The sequence below is a fragment of the Convolutriloba macropyga genome, chromosome 12 (genome assembly GCF_964194025.1).
Source record: "Convolutriloba macropyga chromosome 12, txConMacr16.3, whole genome shotgun sequence".
NCBI lineage: Eukaryota > Metazoa > Xenacoelomorpha > Acoela > Convolutidae > Convolutriloba > Convolutriloba macropyga.
In genome coordinates, this window is record NC_134479.1 from 24,119,484 (window position 1) to 24,144,435 (window position 24,952).

Consider the following 24,952-nt stretch of genomic DNA (forward strand, 5'->3'; position numbering starts at 1 on the left):
TAGCGTTGAATTCAGGAGTAAGTATTTGTAAGATTTGTAATTTTAGCGGTGAAAAACTTTTTTCACCGCATCCTGATAGCGCTGAAAAAAATTTTTCGCCGCATTTTGAGGGTAGCGCTAAATTGGGTTTTCACCGTTTAAGCGGTGAAAGAAAATTTTTCACCGCTACCAGCAGAATGCGGTGAAAAAAATATTTCACCGCTTAAAAATTTTTGTTTCTCCGTATTCATCCCATTGAGTGCAAATCTTACACTTCTGATTTAATTTTACGGCAAATCTCACATCTTTTAGCGATTTTTAGTGGTGACACTTCGACCCGGGCTTTTTTTCTTCAGGAAAGTTTTTCATTATAATTATAAAAAAGAGGTATGTGCAAGCTCAGTATCTTTAGGGTGTATTGAAAAGGATTTTTCAAAAGTGATATTCTTTTTGACGCAAGATCGCCCAAAAACGATTTGTAAACAAAAACAGACAAATTGCAGGCGAAAACAGACAAATCGCAGGCAAAAACGCGTTTAGCAGCAAGAAGCAAGAAATACGAATAACAAAGTCCTCATTTTCCGAAAAGAACTCAAATTGGCTTATTTTCTTATAACACGGGCGGGGAAAACGCTTTTACCCGCGCCAATCATTTCCGGCAAATGAGCGTCTCCCGCAAGTTTTTGACCTTTTGTAACCACCCTTCTTAAATGGGTCTCTCGTATCGATCTTAGGTTTTTGGAACTGATCACTGGTCTGTCTACAAAATTTGTGGAGTAATAGAGTTTTTCTTGTTCTAGAATCAAAGATTGTTTGCTTAATTGCCGATAAGAAATTCGAAGAAGAGTTAATTAAAAATTGAGTTGGCCAATAGTCAACACGTAACAAATGTCATTATGACTGCAGTTGCGACTAAGATTGCAATCAAGCTCACTCGAGCTGAAGGTCCTGCACTATCACCTGCACTGTCTTTCACTGCAATGATCCGAGTAGGACTTCCGGTTCCATCCTGCAAGTGCATTGGGAACATCATAATGTGAGCGCCTTTGGGGGGCAGTTGGTCCATTCCAGAAGATTTAACGTTCTCTATGATCAGCTGTTCTTTGGGGAGTAGAGTTGTATGAAGGCGGAAGCTAAACCCAGGACGACAATTTAATTCTTTAGAAACTAGAAAAGAAAATGGTAGTCAAATCAAACGGATTTTTGATTTAACACGCTTTCTTACCCAAAATCAAAAGGTCACGATCTAGTCACTTTGAGTGGCTTAGTGAATACATCTGCGCCCGAAAAAGAGAATCTGGTCAACTGGAGGGGTCAAATTTATGAGAGGAGTAAGATAAAGTAACCGCGAGCATAGGTCGAATAAGCGTCGAACAACATACCCCATTTTTTGATCGATCCAAATTGTCTTCATACCATTATATCGGTTGGTGATGGTATTTTAAAAGGACAGCTGGAAGAGTGGGTTTTGGTACTAACAAGGTGGCTGAATTGCACTCTGGGCTAATGACGTCCATTCCAAATCCAAGCATGTCGGGTGCATTCTCAAACAGCCAATCAAGTGCCGTTTCTCCCAAACACACAGCCTCCTTCTCATATTTCTCTGCATTTTTCCAATGTTGACCTGAGTTAGAGCATCTTTGATTAATTTTGAACGGAAAATTCTCGAACTTAAATTGAAGAGTAGTTTTTCTCCCAAAATTTTCATGCCGAGGTTCTCACAAAGTTTTATTTCTCCCTCACTCCAAGATTGATTAAGCAGCCTATCCCTGATAATTTTACTCACCTTCCTTTCAAGAAGCAATATACGAAACTGAAAGAGTGGAAGAAAACTTGACTGATTAGAGCACAGTAATCATATTTAGCAAATAATAATAATAATAGAAAATAATAATAATAATAATAATAATAATAATAATAATAATAATAATAATAATAATAATAATAATAATAATAATAATAATAATAATAATAATAATAATAATAATAATAATAATAATAATAATAATAATAATAATAATAATAATAATAATAATAATAATAATAATAATAATAAAAGCAAATAATAATAGAAATAATAATAATTATTATTATATTTAGCAAATAATTTAGAAAAATTAACTCAGACTTTTGAAGGAAAGAATTTGTTCCGCTTCCTGGACCCATAAATTAAAAAGAACGCATCCTGGACCCATAAAATATTTTTCTGCTTGAACTTCGGAAACGTGGTATTGATGTCTCAACGATAATTCCCCTAGAGTTTAAAACACTTTTCAAAAAATGAAACCCGGGCAGATTACGCACCCCATCCAGTGTTGAGGAATACGAATGACTTGGGCTCAATGGGTCCATTCTGGTCAATGAAGGGCTGCAGGTCTTCCGCTTCTACACTGTATTTCGGAATGTTGGCCTTCTCAACCTACAAAGAACCGAATTCTAAGCACCAAAAAATTATGCTATTTCGCCTGTCCTTTTTTGATAAATTTTTGGGAACTTTAGTAACTTGGGGGTGGGGTAACGACAGCCACTAAGCAACACTTAGTCCGCTGCAGATCTGTTATGGATAGTTTCGTCTGGTTGGGCGCAATTCTATGCCAATTTAAATCCTGGTTCAGTCTATGATCAGGGGTATTTTGAACGAACTCTTAGACCGTTGCAATTGTGAAACTAAAGTGAAATCAGCTTTTGCCTTCCGTTTATTCCAGCCATAAATTAATGATAATATGGTAAACTGGCTTTAAATCTAAAGATGTATTATGGATTAAACCCGGCTCAATATATTGGTTGGAAAAACATCGCCAGGTGATTCCTTGGAGCATGTTAAAATAGCTTAGATAAGAAGCCGTACGTTGAAAAAAGTAATTCATTTTTTTTGAGAAAAATACACTAACGTTAGAAGCAATATTGATGACATTCAGAGGTCCAGTTAGCTGATCCCAAGTCAATTGTTCCTCTGTTTTCCCAAACTCAACGAAATGTCGGGGAGCATCCAGGTGCGTTCCAGTGTGTTCGTAGAACTCTAAAAACCTGAAACGAAAGAAAAAAATGAAACCCAGATTGAAGTGCATGTTCATGATCAGTCATCCAGACAAAAATTAAACCATGATCAGACAGGTATAGATATGCATAAAATAATGACTTTTTTCGGTATGTGGTATGATTTTGTAGAAATGGGGGGGGGGGGGGGGGGGTTGAGAAGATGATACTTGGATCAATTATTCCTCTCATTATTCACCAAAACAAGGAGGCTCGGTAATGTGCGATCGCACATAAGGTTCCGACCCCGCTCATCCACAATTTTGGCATAATTGTCTATCAAATGAGGAACAGATAGAAAAATACAAAAATTCAAGTATTTTTCAAAAAAAAACTCTGGTGTATGAACGGAAAGATAGCCTCCAAAGCAAATAACTCAGTCGAGTAAAAAATGAGATATGCCTTTAGATTGATGAGATATGCCGATATTAAGAAAGCGAGCGAAGAAGAACGGCAAAATCAAACAACAACAACATTAATTACATCAAAAAATTTATGTCCGTTTTAAGAAACAAAACTTAATAACAAAGTCAAAATAACGTCAAATAAAACTGAAACTAAACAAAATAAATTGTAATTCACAAGAAAAAAAACGGTTATTCAGCAATTCATAATAAGGCTGGGTAACCATTAGACAAAAAAGAACAGAAACTTTAAAGTTAGAAAAATCGCTGAGTTTTTAAAAAAAACAATTAATTTCAAAGTAATGAAAACCATTAGGAATCAACTATATCCCATAGGTTTACAACTACCAATGCTTCTATAGAGGGGAATTAAGAACTGTCGGTGTTCAATGTATTCAATTTTTTTAAGTTCCAAAAAGAACAACAAATAGACAACAAACAAAAAATCAATTAAAACTTGCCAGAAAAAGCTTTCGAAGACGTAAAGCCTTACTTTGGCCCTCAAAATATGTTCAATTGCACCTTCATCAAACACCGATAATGTATTATGTGACTGCTCATTAATGAAACTAGGTAGACATTAATAAAAAAAAGAAAAAAAAGCAAAATTATATAATACTTGTTTTTTTTCACAAAAATTTTTTTCCAAAGACATGAGAGCCATTAATTACAAAATGAAAAATTTGAATAGGTTCGTCCATTCCTCCAAAAGAAGCGCTTGAGACCTGCAATTATACAGTATATGTCTTACGTCTACAAAAAGAACCTCAAATATGACAAAAATCAAAAATTCATTTACTTTTTTTGTGAAAAACCCGTGTGGAAGCCAGTAAAGCCATAACGCATTCTTTAAAAACATTAGATTTTGTGACACCAATCGCTTTTGACACGTTCCCTTAAAATTTTTTATGTGGATTCTCATTAATGAAACTAGGTAACAATTAGACCAAAAAAGAAAAAAAAGGCAAGATTAAGTAACACTTGTTTTTTTTCGAAAAAAATTTATTTCCAAAGACATGAAAACCATTAATTACAAAATTAAAAAAAATGAATTTATTCTTTTATTCTTCCACAAGAAACCCTTGAGCCCTGCAAATTTCCAGAATAAGTTTTACGTCCACAAAAGAACGTCAAATATGACAAAAATCAAAAATTAATTTACTTTTTTTTTGTAAAAAATCCGTGTCGAAGCCAGTAATGTCATAACAAATTCTTTAGAAACTTTAGATTTTGTGACATCAATCCCTTTGGACACCTTCCCCCGACAAAAATAAGGCCATCTTTAAACTTTAATTAACGAGACCAGTTAACAAACCGACAAAAAAAGGAACAAAAATGCGAAGTTAGTGGTTTTTTATTTTGGAAAACAATTGTTTTCAAAGTCATGAAAGCCATCAGCTATCTACTATTAACAGAAAATGAGCTCATCTACGTTTCCATGAAAAGCCAATCAAACCGAGTCATTGTAAAGGAAAATAAATACGACTAAAAAGACAAAGAAAAAACAAGAGTTAAAGACAAAATTACAAAATTCAATTAAATTCTTCAAGAAAATATTGTTGAAGCAGTAAAGAACCACAATCTATATCTTTAAAAATTTAAATTTTATCAATTGTGTGTTATTTTGAACGCAACTAATTTGATATATGAACTGCAAATAACGCGATAATTTGACAAAAACTAGAAAACATGAAAAATATGCGAATACCAAAAAATTAAAAAAAATTGTGCAATCTAGTAGTATCAAAGCCAGAAAACTATAACCTAAAACGTAAAACCGCAATAAAAACCGATTTTGAATTCAGTAGAAAGAAAGAGCACTCTTTGAATTCTGACAGTAAGCTACAAATTGACTAAATTAAGAGAAAATTGGAGGCAAAGTTCAATAAGCCATTTTTATTTAAAAATCAAAATTTTTAAAAGTCAAAACGACCATTGGCTTCCAAGTAATCAAATAGATAAATTAAATTGGAGCTAAATAGGAAGCCAAAATGACCTATCACCAGTGAGCTTTGATTTCAGATTTTCTGTTATTTAATTAATATAAAAAAGATTGAATTTTTTATATAAACAACCGACTGATGACAATCCGAATTATTTTTGGATTGTAACGGTCCAAGATTGGTACAAAACTACTCCTGCAAATGCTGATTGTACATTAGGAAAAAATTTTTTTCAAATGTCATAGATATAGATATTTCCTTAGTTAAAAAATCAAAAATAAATGCTGCGTTTTTGATAATCAACGAATAAAGTTAGCAAAAAACGGCAAATTTTTAATTACAGAGCACTCTCAAAGGAAGTTGAAGTAGAATTAGTCCCTTTTGCGGTCTACAAAGATTTTGTTAGTGATGTTTGGGTATGCACTTCCTGCAAATTTAATCAGAGTGGACTAAAGAAACTTGTTTCGTGCTGTTTTTGATGATAAAGTCTGAATTTTGTGAAATATTTAGCCGGAATCTGTGACAAAAAAATTCAATAAAAATAGCCGACACCGTATTTTGTCTTTGAAAAAAAATCAACAACATTTTCGTGAAAAATTTAATTAAATTTTAGCAAAATTGGCGAAATTTTAGTCAAAAATTCCGAAAAAAGGTGAATAAAATCAATGGAATTCACTGTATTTTCTCGAAAGTTTAAACTTCGATATCTCCCTGTAAAAAACGAAAATCAAAAAAATCTTTTTAGTTCCATATTCTACGCTGGACAAGCTTTCTAATAATATCAGTCTCAACTCTCTACGATGAATATATCGATCGGCCAAAATTGACTGAACAAAAAAAACCCATTTGAGTATATAGTTCCTCCCCCTCAAGAGGGGTCGGAACAATAACACTAAAAAATAAGCGGAAAGAACGTGTAGCAAATAAGCAAAACTCGTCAAAGAACATCAAAAATGGCGAGAAAGGTATACAGATGTGAGCGCAACGTCTAAAAAACACTAGTATCTGAAATAGAAATTATGCGAAAACTAAAGGCGCTCAAGCAATTGGATTTTGTGCAAGGCTGTTTTGCTTGTTCTCTTTTTTCAAGCCTAATAGCTTGTTTTATAAAAAAAAGATCAGATCAACTTTGTAAGAACTGCACTTCATTTTCCAAACTTTTGAGCTATCACTTGATTGGTCGAGCTGTTAGAGTTGAAGAGAGTGTTTCAAGTTTCTTGGTCAAATTTTCTTTTCGGCACCGAATGCAGCTGCAATTTAACCATAATTCACATACCTGAAAGCAGCAAATTTGCCGTCCAAATCTGTTCCAGGCCAGCTATTGGTGGCAATTGACTTGTCCGGGTTGATTCTCAAAGGATGGTAGACCACAGTGTTCACTGGGAACTCTGGCGAGAGAGGGTATGTCAGGTCAACCCAATCTGAAGTGTCGACTTTGAAAAGAAGTGACTGTGGGACAAATGTGACGAGAAGGAAAAGTGAAGCTGAAACACTGAGTTAACTTATTCGAAACCCGACAGATATAATTCAACACCGTGACAGTGCAATTGAACTGAAAAATATATTTCTGGAAGAAAAAATAGGGATTTTGTAGGAGAACTATGAATTCATCGACCTCTGAATCGTATGTGTTCCTGTCCCCAGATTTCATGCTATATTACTTCATGCTCATGCACTCGTGAAAACCGGTTACTCGGGTAGTCGAAGATTTGAGCGTTTTCAACCTCTTTGAAGAGGGGATATAAGTGGACGCAACATTCCACCGTTAAAGATTACCCGGAGTAAGGTGGTCCAAATATGATTCGAAAATTAATCTCTGGGGGAAAACACGCAAACGAGAGTCATGAGCGCGTTATGTCATATGTCATATTATAAGTCAAGAAAAATGCTGTAATTCGATTCATAATCTGATCAAATGTGCCTCCTAGTAACTCAGAATTATTTTTTTTCTTTTCTATTGGATAACTGAGGAAGATAAGTTGGGGGAACGTATGAACATGAGCTGCAGGTTAACACAAGCAGCACTGAAAAATGTCAACCTCCCTAGTCGAACTCCGACGCTTATCTTGCAAGATCTTGCAAGATTATTGCAAATGACGCTTATCTTGCAAGATCTTGCAAGATTCTTGCAAATGACGCCTATCTTGCAAGATGCAAGATCCGGACGCCTATCTTGCAAGAACCTTGCAAGATCTTGCAAGATAGACGTCGAAAAATGTTCAAGAAAAAAGTGAAATTTTAAAGTCCTATTAACTCAATGATCCTTTTCTCTTATGAGTTCAGACGTCAAAGGGAGCTCTCTGTTCAAAACAGAAACTTTCATATCACTTCTGCCTTCAACAAAATATTTGAAACTCTCATTTCAGGAGAAATTGTTCAATGATCGTTTCAATGGTTCATTCTGTTCACAACAAGTGTGAATCACTTGGTAAGCATTAAAAAGGGTCATAAAAAAGCATCCAGAGCGTTCCTGCTTATGATATATAATGTTATAATCGACTTTTTGTTCTGTAAATGAGACTTTTCTGTGAGTCTATTCACTTTGAATCATTAATAGGTTGCAAAGACACAAAAAACCAAATGCAAGTAACCGATTGAGAGGAAAAAAGCAGATAGCTCAAGCTAAGACTAGACTTCCGGACGCCCATTTTGCAAGGGTCTTGCAAGAATTCGTCGCTTATCTTGCAAGACCCTTGCAAAAATCAGACGCTTATCTTGCAAGATTCTTGCAAGACTTCGACGCTTGTCTTGCAAGAATCTTGCAAGAATTCGACGCCTATCTTGCAAGAATCTTACAAGATCGACGCTTATCTTGCAAGATTCTTGCATATCCGACGGCTATCTTGCAAGATCTTGCAAGAATCTTGCAAGATCTTGCAAGATGGTGCGTAATCTTACAAGATTCTTGCAAGATTCTTGCAAGATCTTGCAAGATAGCCGTCGGTAATAGACTAGGGCTTGTGACAAAGATCTCGATTCTTTAGATTAGGATGGCAAAATGGGTCTTAAGAGTTTTAATATATACGTTCACTCTTATTTTTTAATGCGCTTTTGAAGATTTATACAATACTAAAACCATACAAAAAACTATTTTTTTCTTTGTTTGACTTCTCATCTGTTATCATTGGGGGTTTTGCAATGTTGATTGCAATTTTGTTAGCTATTTTTTTGGTTGCTCGTGTGGAAAATATGCCATAAAAGAATGCATAAAAAATGAGACAAAAGAGTTTAATAAAAGAATATTTGATCATAGTAGCGGAGTTTTGCTCAGTCCAGATTGTCCAATTATCCAAGTTAAGGTACCAGACCGAACGTCGAAATGTCCAGATCATCACAGACGAAACATGTCAATGTCCAGACCGTCTCAAACGGAAAAAATCCACGTCCAGACAGACTTTCCTGCCTTCAAAAAATTTTTTGCGTTCATCGGGCGATGACAATTGCCTATTTCGAGACTTTCATGCGTTCATTTTCCAGATCGTGTAATTTTCAAAGAACGACGCCCCTGGTGCATTCATTTCAGTTTGGACATATCAAATTTGTGTCTGGAACTTCAGCCCGAGCACGTGCCAACTCCTTGTCCGAGCATCTGATCAACGCGATGTTTCGTCGGGATCACAAGGTATGATAATTCGCGCACAATTTTTAATCGTCACACGTTCTTAGTCGCTAACGTCGCATAGTTCCGCAGGGCAACAAAATGTTCGCGTTTATCTCGTGGTACTTCGCGCTAGTGTGAGGTAATTATAGTCATGCCTAGTCTTTCATCTGAAGAGTCTGATCAAATTTCTGCTCTGTTTTTGTTATGATGAAAATATAAAATGAAGTGTGATTTCAGAGCATTAGCGAGTTAACAATGTTGGCACTCTGTAATTTGCTTATTAAGAAGCATATAGCTCATACAAGAACTAAATTTGCTGCGCTGAGTGAACTAAGAACTAAATTGAGCAAAAATTGCACCTGCTCAATTTGGTTCAATGACACTTCGTGAAGCAGTGATCTGGTCTTAGTGTTTGTGGTTTGCCAAACTCGACATTTAAGGGAAGCAACAATCTACTTTTTACTTTTACTCAAGCTCACTTATTTTATCCGTGAAATGATGAATATAGCGAAAAAGAAACGCAATGGTCAAATAGTGACACAAAAAATAACTGATATAAAATTGATTTTTATAACGTTTACATGTCTTTTACGAATTATCTAATAATCTTTGAGCCCTCTGCTGATTTTCAGATTTTAGAGAGCTTTTTCACGTGTTGCATTGAAAATGAATTGAGATGGTTTCTGATTGGGCTTAGTGATGGAGAATTATTCCTAAAATATATTAATCCAGTACTATTTTTAACACCTAGGATTGAATTATGCTGGTGCAGTTCAGAAACACTAAGGCAAACATGGAAAATTTAAACAATTTTTACCGCGAATTTTGTTTGTGATCATCTGGATGGAATTGGGATGGCAAGTATTGCGGCTGAGCTTAACAACTCAGAAATCAAATTGAATAGCGCTTCAAGGTCATTTCAAGCCTTAAAGCTAGAATAGCGTGACAAGCGAAATTTAATGCCACATTCTATCGAAGCCAAACGGATTTGTTAATTTTGTTCAACATTTATATTTAGCAACTATTATTAGTACACAATCGTCATTCATGAAGTCAAACTATAACTCAAACTCGAACTACCTCAACCATCAGCAAAACAATACTACGACTTAACAGTATTGCATCAGATTCTTTGCGATTGGATTGCGAATCAACCTGTTATTGATACAGAATATTCGACAAAAATTCTACATGGTTAACAAATTTCCTATGACATCAAATTTACACTGAAAAAGTGACGTTATGGAAAAGTGTTCACATTTTGTCGACATCATTATCTACAACCAATCAACAGTTGAATTTGACATGTAAATCCACGTGACTAGCAGCATAAAAGGAGCTTGAAAAACTACCAAAAATCAGTTGAAACTTGTTAATTTTGTCTTATTAAACTGACATACAGTGCGTATTGAAGCACACTTTCTCGAGCGGTAAATTACTTGTTATCGTGTCATGTTTCTGTAGATCATATTAGTGATTGTACAGTTTTAACTTTACTTTGACTTGTGAAAAGAGAATTAACTTTGATATTCTCAAAACTTTCTTTCTGAGGAACGAAGTTCCTAAGTAAGAGAAACTTTGTGCAAAGCATAAAGTCAGTTTCTCTTACTGGCTTTAACGAAGCCTACTCTAGTTCAACATTGGTGTTATTGAAACCAATAGAGAGACTTGCTAACATTAAAGTTAGAAAATTATTATTCTTGCTCAGTTATTGTTACACTAAGTGTGACCTTTTCTATAATCTTTGAATTAGAAAGCTGAAACTTTGCATAGTTATAGCCAAGTTATAGGGCTACAATTTGTATGAACGGGAATTCCTGAATTCGGTTTATAGCTTGAGTTATTAACGAAAACTCAACAAAAATTTGATTGTTTCAATTTGAATTATTTTGTTATTCTGAGAGAAACAAGTTTGTTATACAGCAAAGCTGAGCGATTAGTTAACAGGAGTAATTGAGCAACAAGTAATGCAACGGTATTCTACAGTATAGCGGATAATACAGTTCACAAAAGTTAACTGCAAAAACACAATATCCGGACAGATTTGAAACCGCTGAAACGAACTGGGCGGTGTAAAGTTTTCCTTGACTTTGATAGGAGAGCAGCCGTTACATTTGGTCCGCCGACCCGGACAGTGGAAGGCAAACTGCTGTCCAATCTGATGAAGAGAGTGCCGAAGGCACCCCCCAAAGAGAATCAATTAAATCAACAGCGCAACGCCAGTGAGGCAGAGCGAAAGTTGCGAGTGCAATTCACAAAACACGTTGAAGAATTAACCTCGCTTAAAAGGAACAAGCAAAGCAAAAGGCAACCAGGCAATCCCTGCACAACCAGCAGAGAGGAGCTTCAATCAGCAGCTCAAAGGTACGACAAGAAATTCCAAGATTTATTGGAAGAAGTCAACACTAAAACAGCGATTGGCTACAAAATAATTGAAGACTCAGATCGACCCAACAAACTAAAGGTCCTCTATCAACAGACTGTCCACCTCCTAGAGGAAGAAATACCCAAGCAACTGCAGCGTCGAAACAAGCTTGTGCCCTACCAAGCAAATTTCGTTGAAGAACATCTGAAAGAAGCAAGGAAGTGCAAAGCAAGTTTGGACTATCATTGGCTTTCATATATAAGCAAAGGCACGCAACCAGCAATGAATGCAGAGCAAAGCAACGCAGCCCAAGCGGTGAACGACAGCGAGAGCAACAACAACTATCCAACGGACAACCCAGTTGCTCAAACAGTGCAAAATGGAGCAACAGCAAGTGCCCAAGAAACGGAGAATGTTTCGGAAACATCGTCAGCAAAGCAAAGGCGAGAGGAAAGGATGAAAAAATTCGATATCGAATTCGAAACCAAGATGCGACTCGAACAAGCACGGTTTGAGCGGAGGAGGCTAGAGCTGGAAATGCAAATGAAGGAATTGGAAACCAAGCATCAACTGCTGGAGGAAGAGCGTGAGCTAGAGCGCAAAGCGAAGAGAACAGCATTAGAGAACGATGATGCTCGTTCCCAATCAACCAGTGCTCGCGACAAATCACCCTTCAACTGGACACCCAAGAAGAGAGATGTCTCTGACTGGGCCAGTAGAATCGACAACCTTCTAACACCAGATCGATCAACAGCTCGCTTCGAAGTGACCCCTGAAGTGAACAGGCAAAGTCACTTCTCACGATATCGCAGTTCACGAGACCGTTCCTCAAGTGTTGAAGACCGGGACGTTTCCCCAAGAGCTGGTCGACTACAACACAACATTGGGTACCCAGGTAGCAGTAACCTACCAAAGCTGAAGTTGAACAACTTCGACGGAAACCCTCTCGAATGGCCGGAGTGGTCTAGTATGTTCATTGCTACAGTGGATCAACGACCAATACCAGACTCAGAGAAGATGAGCCATCTGAAGACTCTACTGACAGGCAAGGCAAGGTCAGCAATCTCTGGAATGAGTTATTCTGGACAATTCTATGGTGCTGCATGGAGTATTCTGGAGAGGAAATTTGGAAGGCCTCATGTGATCATTGATGCACAACTGGAGAGTCTTCGCAAAGCAAGTCAGGTGAAACCTCACGACTCAACAGGTCTGATCAGTTTCTCAGTTATTGTTTCGAATTTTGTGAATGTGCTCAAAGAGTACAAGCAGATTGGTGATCTGCAATCAAGCTCGACATTGTATATGGCAGTAGATAAACTACCCCAAGTTCTCAAAGAGAAGTGGTGGTTCTATGTTGATGATAAAGATGAAGATTGGCCTGATCTGATTATGTTTGAAAAATGGCTATCAAGGATAGCATTCGTGCACGAAGGGTTTTCAGCTTTCAAGGGAGAGCGAAGAGAAGAAGACCGAAGAAGCACAAATAGAGACAAACGGTTCTCGAAGACGTCGAACTTCAGTGCAAGTTCCAACGTGAAAGAAACGAAGCAAACGCAAAGTGATCACTGTCCGCTAGCTGATGGCACTCATAAAATATGGAACTGTCCACTATTCAGGAACATGAGTGTGAATGATCGGTACGCAGCAGTGAGAAAGCAACGCTTATGTTACGGATGTCTAGGCAAAGGACATGTAATCAAAGATTGTAAAGTCAATGCGTGCGGCATCAATGGATGCATCAAAAAGCACAACCGATTGCTGCACTCAAAAAACCAAATGGACGAGGGCAATCATGCAGTCAACGTAAGCGCAGCAACAATCAACCAGAGTAACGAAGTTACTAGCTTTCTTCAGATAGTTCCTGTCTCAATACAGAGCGGTGGCAACAGGCTGAACACATATGCTTTCCTCGATAGTGGATCAACGGTTTCATTCATCGATCAAAGTGTGCAAGAGAAGTTACGGGCCCAAGGCACCGATGTGACGCTCAACATAGCTGGCATACACGGAACGAAGGATCTGAAGACAGAAAAGGTTCCTCTCAAAATAAAGGGACTACATTCAAAGGTGCATTCAATCGAAGCGTTTGCACACCCGTCAATCTCATTGGGAAACACAAACTACAACTACAACAAGCTGAAGCAAAGCTTCAACCACTTGAGTGTTTTACCCAACAAAAGCTTCAACTTGATGGAAGTTGGCATCATCCTTGGTCAAGATGCTTATGAGCTACAACGCCCATTGGACTATAAGACAGGAACACGAAGTGAACCCTTCGCCGTTCTAACAGAGCTAGGATGGGTAGTCAGTGGACCCATGACGGGCAAAAGAAGACAAAATGTTTGTCATTTCGCCTTCACTGAAGATGTGAAAGTGGCTGAGAATATCCAAACCTGGTGGGACATAGAAACCTATGCTTCCAAAATCAACGTCGTCAGTCAGTCAAAGAAGGAACTGCAGGCACAAAAGATGCTAGAGAGTACGACGAAGTTCACAGGCGAGCGGTACGAAGTGGGAATGCTGTGGAGTGAACCAGAGCCAAACCTACCGAACAACTACAGCTCAGCCTTGGGTCAGCTTTACTCACTGGAGCGAAGATTCCAAAGGGACCCAAACCTGAAGAATTTGTATCAACAGTCAATAGATACAGATGTAGAAAAAGGATTCGTAAAGATATTGGACGAGTCCGAAGTGAGAGGCACCTTCGGGAAAGAATGGTATTTGCCACACCATCCAGTGCTAAACCCGAACAAGCCTGGCAAAGTAAGACGTGTTTGCAATGCTGCCTCAAAGTACAAAGAAGTATGCCTAAATGATAAGCTACTAGCAGGACCTGATCTGCTACATGGGCTGATTGGAACAATATTCAGATTCCGTGAAGGACCAATAGCCCTGACAGCTGACATCGAATCGATGTTTCTACAAGTGCAAGTTCCCGAACAGGACAGAAGTTGCTTGAGATTCTTATGGCGTCCAAGAACAAACGAACCTGTTCAGATATACGAATATCAGCGTCACGTGTTTGGCGCTAAGAGTTCTCCAACTTGCGCAAACTATGCTCTCAAGCGAGAGGGTCTGGACAACGAAAAAGAGTATCCGATTGCAGCAAAGGCAAAACAAAACAACTTCTACATGGACGATTTCATCAAATCAGTGCAAACCCCGGAAGAAGCAATTGAAGTCTTCAATCAACTACAACCTCTTCTCTCGCAACATGGATTCGAATTGAAGAAGTGGATAAGCAACAACGACGCAGTTACCAAAGCAATCCCAGAAGACTTGAAGTCAATCAGCAACACGAAGCAAGTCGAAGTGGAACCCAGTACGGAGGGATCCTCAGTGCTAGGACTACAATGGACCGTTACTGATGACAGTCTTCAAGTATGCAGAGGTACAAACAAGGAAGTTGAAGCACCTATAACCCAGAGGAAGATTCTATCACTGGTATCTTCAGTATTCGACCCGATCGGATTGTTTGCTCCGTTCAGTGTTCACATGAGACGACTTCTGAAAGGCATCTGGACTAAGAAAGGACAACATTGGGACAACGAAGTCGAGCCCAGTGAAGAAGAAGAATTCCTGAGATGGAAAGAACAACTCCCAATAGTGGCTGAAACGAGCATCGATAGAAGGTACTTCAACAGAGAGAGGGATAAAGCCGAACTTCATGTGTTTGCTGACGCATCTGAAGACACGATGTGTGCAGTGGCTTATCTACGCTCAAAACCAAAAGAATACTCAGCTGACTTAGCATTTGTCATTGGAAAATGCAGAGTGGCACCGATGAGGCATCTTTCAATACCGCGATTGGAATTGCAAGCGGCTGTCATGGCAGTGAGGTTGAAAGAACAGATAGTCAAGGAACATGAAATGAAGATAAATAGTTGCAGTTTTTGGTCAGACTCAACTACGGTATTGCAGTGGATACACAGTTCCCATCGTAAGCAACAAGTGTTTGTGGCCAATCGAGTGGCTGAGATACTAGATACAACCGATGTTTCACAGTGGAAACATGTCAGCGGTATCAACAACCCAGCGGACATTGGCACCAGAGCAATCAACATTGAAGAACTCAAGAGAAGTGAGTGGCTCACTGGGCCGGCCTGGTTAAAACAACCAGAAAATGAATGGCCGGAGCAGGTGAACCTAATCTTTGCATCAGATGAAGAGAATATACCCTCATCAGTATTCATGATACAGACTGAAGAGAAGAAAGCTGTTATCCAGTGGGAACGATTCAGTAACTTCAACAGAATAGTAAATACAGTGGCATACGTACGGCGAGCATTTAGCAAACACAAACCAGCAACCCTCATAGTCAGCATCGAAGAAAGAGGAAAAGCAAAAGCAACAATCTTCAAGTTACTACAACAAGAACAGTTTGGTGAAGAGATGAAATCTCTCAAAGCTGAAAAAGAAATTCCAAAAGTCAGCAAAATTCTACAGTTCTCACCCTTCTTAGATGAAGAAGGACTTATTCGAGCCAAAGGCAGAATAGGCAAGAGCCAACTGGACTTCAATGCAAAGCATCCACTTTTGCTACATTGGAAACATCACGTGGTTGAATTATTCTTGCGAAACGAGCACAAGGACAATCAACACGAAGGCACGGAGCATGTAAGAAACATTGTTCAGCAGAAGATGTGGATCCTAGGCATACGGAACGCCTTAAGATCAATCAAGAACAAGTGCATTACCTGCAGAAAAGGCAGAGCACAAACGATAACACCAGTCATGGCAGATCTACCCGAAGAGCGGTTAGATGCTTCAACAGCCTTTACAAACGTTGGAGTTGACTACTTTGGCCCTTTCATTGTGAAGATTGGGCGACGGAATGAAAAGCGATGGTTTTGTCTCTTCACTTGTCTAACTATGAGAGCGGTGCATATAGAAGTGGTACCCAAGTTGGACACAGATAGTTGTCTCAATGCAATAATGAGATTTATTGCCCGAAGAGGCAAACCAAGTACGATCATCAGCGACAATGGGGCAAACTTTGTTGGAGCTGAAAGAGAGTTTGCAGAGTACGTTGCGGCATGGAACAAAGAAGGGATCGAAGAACATCTAATTCAACGAGGGATCAGATGGAAATTCAACCCACCCGCAGCACCTCACTTTGGAGGAGTACGGGAGCGGTTGGTGAGAAGTTGCAAGAAAGCAATGTATGCAGTGTTGGGGAACAGATCAGTCACCGATGATGTTCTTTCAACAACGATGTGTATTGTTGAGCAGACTTTGAATGCGAGGCCTTTGACTCCAGTCAGTTCAGATGTTAATGACTTAGAAGCATTGACTCCCAATCACTTCTTGCTTGGCAACAAGAACGTTTGCTTACCCTATCTACCATGCGCAGAAGAATTTGTTGATCATCGAAAGCTCTTTCGACAAACTCAAGCCTACGCAAATCTCATATGGGATAGATTTCGTAAAGAATATCTGCCAACTCTGAATAATCGGCAAAAATGGCGATCTACGGTGAACGAAACCCTTAAAGAAGGCGATCTCGTTTGGTTGATCGAAGACAGCGATAAGCGTGGATATTACAATCTAGGTCGAGTTACGGAGACCATCGATGGGTCTGACGGTGTGATTCGATCAGCGATAGTTCGAACGAACGATGGAGTGTACAGGAGACCAGTAGTGAAGCTCGCCCCAGTGCTAACTAGAAAAGATGTTTTCGCGATGGAAAACAGGGCCGGCGATATTGCGGCTGAGCTTAACAACTCAGAAATCAAATAGAATAGCGCTTCAAGGTCATTTCAAGCCTTAAAGCTAGAATAGCGTGACAAGCGAAATTTAATGCCACATTCTATCGAAGCCAAACGGATTTGTTAATTTTGTTCAACATTTATATTTAGCAACTATTATTAGTACACAATCGTCATTCATGAAGTCAAACTATAACTCAAACTCGAACTACCTCAACCACCAGCAAAACAATACTACGACTTAACAGTATTGCATCAGATTCTTTGCGATTGGATTGCGAATCAACCTGTTATTGATACAGAATATTCGACAAAAATTCTACATGGTTAACAAATTTCCTATGACATCAAATTTACACTGAAAAAGTGACGTTATGGAAAAGTGTTCACATTCTGTCGACATCATTATCTACAACCAATCAACAGTTGAATTTGACATGTAAATCCACGTGACTAGCAGCATAAAAGGAGCTTGAAAAACTACCAAAAATCAGTTGAAACTTGTTAATTTTGTCTTATTAAACTGACATACAGTGCGTATTGAAGCACACTTTCTCGAGCGGTAAATTACTTGTTATCGTGTCATGTTTCTGTAGATCATATTAGTGATTGTACAGTTTTAACTTTACTTTGACTTGTGAAAAGAGAATTAACTTTGATATTCTCAAAACTTTCTTTCTGAGGAACGAAGTTCCTAAGTAAGAGAAACTTTGTGCAAAGCATAAAGTCAGTTTCTCTTACTGGCTTTAACGAAGCCTACTCTAGTTCAACATTGGTGTTATTGAAACCAATAGAGAGACTTGCTAACATTAAAGTTAGAAAATTATTATTCTTGCTCAGTTATTGTTACACTAAGTGTGACCTTTTCTATAATCTTTGAATTAGAAAGCTGAAACTTTGCATAGTTATAGCCAAGTTATAGGGCTACAATTTGTATGAACGGGAATTCCTGAATTCGGTTTATAGCTTGAGTTATTAACGAAAACTCAACAAAAATTTGATTGTTTCAATTTGAATTATTTTGTTATTCTGAGAGAAACAAGTTTGTTATACAGCAAAGCTGAGCGATTAGTTAACAGGAGTAATTGAGCAACAAGTAATGCAACGGTATTCTACAGTATAGCGGATAATACAGTTCACAAAAGTTAACTGCAAAAACACAATATCCGGACAGATTTGAAACCGCTGAAACGAACTGGGCGGTGTAAAGTTTTCCTTGACTTTGATAGGAGAGCAGCCGTTACAGCAAGGTTTTTGCTATTTTTAACAAGACGATGCATCACTTTGCAAGTTAACCGTTGGACATAAAAACTATTTTTGAAAATTAACCATTCGAGTTACAGAAAAACATTGGAATTCCGAATTCATTACAGAAAAAACCCAAGCGATGCATCTCCGTGACAAGTTTTGCTGCCAAAATCAAACAAGATTTTAAAAGATAACCGTTTTGCTATACGTTAAAACATTACAAGATGTGAAATTATATATATATATATATATATATATATATATATATATATATATATATATATATATGAATATGTATATATATATATATATATATATATATAAATACGTATGTATGTTTGTATATACATGAATATATATATATATATATATATATATATATATATATATATATATATATATATATATATATATATATATATATATATATATCCTGCGTATCGGTGGAAGAAATAGACAAAAGAAATTGATTTTCTCGGATAATTCACCTTTTGATATTGTGCAAATTATAGCTCTAAGTAAAGACATAATTACAGCTCTTGCGTAAAACAGAAATTTGAAAAGTGAAATCCGTAAAAACTGTGATCTGAAATTATTAAATCAATTGATTGGTATACACAAATGAAGAACAACTAATTGTATTTGCAGATGACACCTAAGTGAAAGTCAGAAAGAGAATGATTTATTCTTGATTTATCGTTGCTGCTCATTTTTTTGAAACAAATTGTTAAAAAAGAAAGTCAGTGAGTTCTTAGTCTTTTTCCCGACTTAGGTAAACTTGTAAAATGCTATAAAACTTGAGGAACTACATTTTGTTTACAGTAACTGATCAATTTACAAGTTGAAAACCGTCCAATGTTGCCCCCGGTTACAGTTTTTGCCTGTTTTTCATTCGATTCATCCACCCTGAAGCTGACCTAAGCCGACACTTTTCAATTCAATTGCCTCTTTTACAATTCCGTCAAGAAACTCTAGCACTCTTTAAGCTTCAGGATTTATTTTTTGTCTTTATAATTGTGCAGCAATGAAGTTGTAGGCGACCCACGTAACAGTGTAATCAGATTTCGATGTATAACCTAGTATTATTCAACACATTATGGACCCTAAATTTTGCCCCAAATTGAGCTGCCACAAAAAATGTTCCATGAATTGGTTTTTTTTGTTAATTTTAATAAAATTTGGATTTTTTACCCTAGTGGAAATTATCAGAACATAATTTTAAAATATTTTTCCTTAAAAAATGATTGTTTCTCTCATATAACTCCAGCACTTCTCAGGCAATCTTTCTAATTTGACGAAAAACCTCAAAGATTTTAATAACAGGATTTGGAGATTTACACTTTGGATCTTTTCGTCTTCTCACCCCATTACGTTATGCTCTCACAGTTATACGGAGCGTTATAAGGGGGTGCAAATAATAGTCAGCCAGTAAGTTGGGACACAGAGGAAAAAATCCTATATTTTAATTGTTTTTCAGATCCATGCAATCAATATATAAATACAATGAATATAGAAGGCTCAACATTCTAAAAATTGGTACAATACTAAACAAAAAAATGAAATATCGAAAAATCAAATAAGATGAAGATTGTTTAAATCATCTATGTAAAATTTTTCAGTTGATGCCCTATAGATGCAAACTGTTTTGTGTTAATTGTCTACCGAGGTGGCTGGCTTATTGTGGAGAATCGTTTTGAAAGCATTTAATGAAATTGTTTGGCTCAAAGAGTTTTTGAGTCCGCAGAGTTTTTGATTCGCAACACTACTAAAGCTGTAGCTCCCACCAAACTTCCTTCATTTTGGAATGAAGTTATTTTTGTACTGGGCGGCTAGCATTTCATTTCTTAATCAATCCGCTCGGTTGAGGTCAACAACTTGATAAAAAGGTACATTCTGATATCTTTAAATATCTAAAAAACAGAAATTTAAAAGATGGAGGAAGCCATCAAAACAAAAGAAATCATTGGAAAACAGTCCGATGGCCTCAAAATCGAAAATCATCAACTAACAGTGAACTATTTTTTTGCGTCAAAACAGTAATAGTTGCTAAAAATAGTTGTTAAAATAGCAATAGAGCTTACATAAAAGGAAATGATATGACTTTCGAACTTTAATTTTTGTTTTTTTTCATGGTTTTTTTTTCATATCTTTTCAAAACTTTTTTCATATCTCTTAACATTATTTGGTGTCTTAACTTGAATATAAAATCACAAACACGAGAAACTTCCAAATCATAATTTTGTGGGGATCAATTAATTGTTTTTTGCTTCTGTCAGAAAACTGTGCAAATTTTTTTCAGAAACGTTACAACTTTCAAAATTTTCTCGTTTCAATTAAAAATTGTGAACAATTTTTCACATGTCAGACAGTTCATTTATCTGTTTGAGTTTATTTTCTGGTAACATGAATGTTTTTGTTGAATTGTTTATCCGGCATTAGTTGAGCTGGCAGTTACAGTAAAAAAAATTCATAGGTAATTTTACGTAAATAATAGTATTTTGTCTTGAATTAGTTCATTGGCAAAATGCGTTAAAGAAGCCTGTCTGAACAAGAAAATGTTAGGAGACTCTCGATTTCTCAATTCTGAAACCATGGTTTTCCAGCAGAGCAGGTATCATCATTTTAGCACATCAATATTATAAGTAAAAAGAATGGACTAGGAACTGTTCATATGCTCCCCTTTCCTCCACATAAAATATATATTTGTTTTCAATATCTTGGATGAATTGAATGCCTTAATCTCTTTTCTTGGGGATGATAAAAACGATTTTCGCGTTCTAAAGATTACTTACCCGCGTTGGACCGAATGGTTAACTTGTAAGAACTTGCAAGTCGAATGTTTAACTTCTAAGTGCTTGCAGGTCGAATAGATCAATGGTAAATTGTTGCGCGGTCGTTCTGTTCGAGCTCAATTCTTTTTGGTTAATTCAATTTTACTTTCAGTCAATTACCGTAGAAATCGCACGAGAGTAAGTCGCTAAACTTGGAGAGCAAAATACAAAGCGACCTAATTTTACAAAACAATCATTTTTCAATTTCTTCAATTACTCATGAGGTCTTTTTCCAATTTCCACAATCGACTTTTTAAATTGTTCCTAAAAATTTGTTCCCTGTTTGACTTTGATTGAAGTTTCAAATTTTTATGCCAGCATTATCTCAAAGTAAGTTAGTGACATTTATTTCTTACACCATTTTTTATTTTATGATTTCAATTCACGTTTTTCCAGATTCTAATTTTTTAAGCATCTGTTTGTTTTCATATCTTGTAGCGCTTTGTTTTTTTTTGCTACAATATTGGCAAAACTGTTATCTTGTAACAACTTATGTTCTAGGAACTCATGTGTGAACATATAATTTAAGTCTAATATTTATCTTGAAAAAACCTGTGAGTCGAATGGTTTACTTGTAAGAACGTGCAAATCAAATGGTTAACTTGTAAGGGCCTGCAAATTTTTGTAAGAAAATCTAGCAAGGCGATGTATCGCCTTGTAACAAATTGCAAGAAGTTTGCAAGTTATTACAAGTTAACCATTCGAATTCGAACCGGTTAATATGTAACTTCTTTGCCCATTTTAACAATCACATATAGATTAATCTACCGAGGAAACTATATCAGCTGATCAACTCATTGATTCCTAAACTCAATATACTTTTTGTCTATTGGGTCCCCATTTTTTGTGGATGTTTTATCCACTGTAAATTGCGTTTCCTTCATACTATCGCTCAAACTAATTCATTCGTAACAGTTTGATATGAATGGCATGCTGAAGATTTTAGCACGAAAGCAGTTAACGTTTGCGACAGTTTGATTTTGATGCAAAGAATAAATTTATAGTACCCATTTTTTTGTTTGTTCAGTGGAAAATGAACTAAGTTATTACTCTAGTTGCATTTAATTATTGTCTCTTCTTTTTTGTAGAAATTCACTGCGGGAAATGTCTTCTTGCGCTCTATGAGTTTTGACTAGACTTTTTCGAAAGTGTAGAAAAAAATTATCAGAAGCCACTATTCACACTAAGTAATAGTTTTAGCAAAGCCTAATAAGAGGTTGGAGTAGAGAACAAATTTGCAGCATTAAAAAAGCAATTTGTTGAAACATCGTCAACTGTTGGCTGATGTCTTCGTATTTCTGACACCTGAACGCATGATACACACCCTCGGTCTCCGTATTTTATCCTTAATTACTAATAATAGCAAAATCTATTCGCTCATTGAATCAAGGCAATCCCACGGTAACAGTGTATAGCCACTTTGAGGTTCCAGACCCAAGCCACCTCTATCAGACTATTTGGGCCACACAGGAGTGGGTTTATTGGAACTCAGATTACATGCTGGTCTGGAAAGCGTTATAGTCGCACGGTAGTGTGAGATAATTGTCGAACAAAGCTTTGATCGGAGATCAAGTCCCGACGTTCTGATCAGAGTTGTCTTAGGTCTGTTATCTTAACCTTGCTGATGATGAAATCCTGACTCACATCAGCTTAAAAAGAGCAATTTTTCTGTCGCTACTCGCAATAGCGAAGCATTTTGGCAACCTTAACGGTAGTTTAGACAATGGAAGGAAAAAATGTATAACGACAGATTTTTAAAATTTTTTGAAAAAAAATGCACCAATGAAACACGGCGCAAAAATCGAACCTTTTCACTCTACCAATGAATGCAAACAAACACTTACCAGTCATTTTACCTGTCATTGTCAAATTGGTATTACGGGACACGTTGCAAGATAGGCGAAAGTTATTGGAATTTCAACTTTGCTTTTAACTTTGCAAATTTTAGAGACTATTATAATTTTCACAATTTGTTCAAATCTCTTTGCTCCTAGGCTTTTAGAAAGTTGTTTGTGTTAATGGTCCAGTGAGTGCTGTTTCACTATTTTGGTCCCATCTCGGGGGTTTAAAGTTAGTTCAAGTAATGTTAACGTAAATTAGCCAAAAGGGTTTGTACTAAATGCATACATGCAGCCACTGGCTAAATTCCAGATTGAGTTTGTTTACAATATTTCTTATCGGCGCCAGAGATTTATTTGATTGATATTGGTTTTCCCTCTCGGAACTCAATGAGAATGTAAAAGGTTGTTCACATTGCAGAATCTTTACAAGACGTACAAACAATGTTTTTATGACTCAGAACATTTCAACACTTCGATATTTAAACATTTCGACCATCACAATCCAGTTGTGAACACCATGTCAGAAATAATAATTATTGTTGCCAGAGAATTTTAAAATTAGGTATCCACAGTGTGTCTGCTTTATAAATTTATTCGGATGGAAAAACTATTCAGACTCGCTTTACAATTCGAAGGTAGAAAGACTGCAACCAAAATGAGGTGTCTTTGAGAACCCTTTGTGAACTATCGCATCCTTCAACCTTGCTCCCTTTACTGCTAAAAAAGACGGAAGGCGAAATTTTGAAATACAGTCAAATAATTTCAGAGTTTGATAAGTTCTCAAGAAACGTCAAGCACGAAAACCAGGAATTTTTTTTGTTTAATAGAAGAGGCCAAAAATGATAACTTTCGAATCTTCACGGCAACAAATCCGAAAAAATTCAAAATTCTGAAAACAAAATTCATCAATCTCCAGCAGAGGCAATGCTCGCAACAATAAAATATCTCAAGTTTGCAAAAGGACTCGAGCGCAAATAAAGGATGAAAAATGCACCGCAAAACTAAACCCAGTGAAATATTACAGATGCGATAACTGTTCTTTTGAATGAAACGAGAATGAAATTATACAATTAAAAAATTGGCGTCCACATAATTGTACATAGAATTTGCAGTTGGTAGCACTACCTTCCTATACGCCATACAATCCATTTCTAGTGCAAAAACAGCCAAAATATTTTTCAAAAGAGCTATTTTTATAATACGAAGTTCCTTTTGAGCTATTTTTTATTAAGCAAAAGAAATCATTTTCTATGATGAAACAAGCTTTTGTTTGTTCCCAGATGACAATGAAAAAAGAAATTTCGTTAACAAGGGGGATGGCAGGATACGGATCACATTTGTGCGTATATTATTTTTTCAATTTAATTGATATCTCAAGCACTTCAATGGTTTTCCCTCTATCGATGAAAGATATTTTGCATTCAATATAGCTATGAATCCGTAGGTTTTTTGTCTAGCAAACCACGTTAATGTTGCTATAAATGATAAAATTTCATATTTTGGCAACATATAGCAATTAAGTGTTTATGTGAAAGTCGTTGTCTTTTTTGTCTAAAGAAATCAATCAAAAATAAATAGAAAGACAATCTTTGGCAAGAATTCAGGAAATTTTTTCAAGTTTTAATCTCAATTTCCCTAAAAATTTCTTTCACAAACACTGCCTATTTGTTCAAATTAGGCAATATTAGCTTATGTATTCCTGAATGGAGTGAAAATTGCGCAACGTAAAAAAGATCGAGCAAACAAAATTTGCGTTGGTTCTATATATTATTGCGGAATATCATATATGCCTAAAACAGTGATTCATTGGGTTAAAAAATTTGTTTGTCCTTAAAATTTGCAAGATGATCGGCAATAAAAAGTCCTCTGATTGAAAAGCGACAGCCAAACGTTTTTTAGTAATTGTTTTCCCCAAAAAATTTTTACTCATTATTGCTCAGGAAAGTTCATATTGTTTGTTATTGATTCAATAGCAGTATAATTCTATAGTTAGTAT

At 36.5% G+C, this 24,952-nt stretch overlaps 1 protein-coding gene across 2 annotated transcripts; it reads right to left on the reverse strand.

Annotated features, from left to right (window-relative positions):
• Nucleotides 1–814: 814 nt before the first annotated feature.
• LOC142350701 (isatin hydrolase-like) lies at nucleotides 815–23,247 on the reverse strand. 2 transcript variants are annotated; one of them, XM_075402633.1, is made up of 6 exons: nucleotides 22,972–23,247; nucleotides 6,639–6,846; nucleotides 2,871–3,006; nucleotides 2,284–2,398; nucleotides 1,459–1,603; nucleotides 815–1,112 (listed from the first exon to the last, which is right to left on the reverse strand). In XM_075402633.1, exons 1-6 carry the CDS (start codon nucleotides 22,976–22,978, stop codon nucleotides 854–856), a joined length of 870 nt encoding a protein of 289 aa, XP_075258748.1. In that variant the 5' UTR covers nucleotides 22,979–23,247; the 3' UTR covers nucleotides 815–853. The 2 variants fall into 2 exon arrangements, with proteins under 2 accessions (XP_075258748.1, XP_075258747.1); XM_075402632.1 differs by having other exon boundaries at nucleotides 22,960–23,247.
• Nucleotides 23,248–24,952: the final 1,705 nt, after the last annotated feature.

Coding starts and splice junctions, on each gene's coding strand:
- LOC142350701 (XM_075402632.1), bottom strand. Junction 3,007..6,638: donor GGCAAATTTGCTGCTTTCAG/GTATGTGAATTA, acceptor CTTTCGTTTCAG/GTTTTTAGAGTTCTACGAAC. Junction 1,113..1,458: donor GAGTGCAATTCAGCCACCTT/GTTAGTACCAAA, acceptor TCCTGGGTTTAG/CTTCCGCCTTCATACAACTC.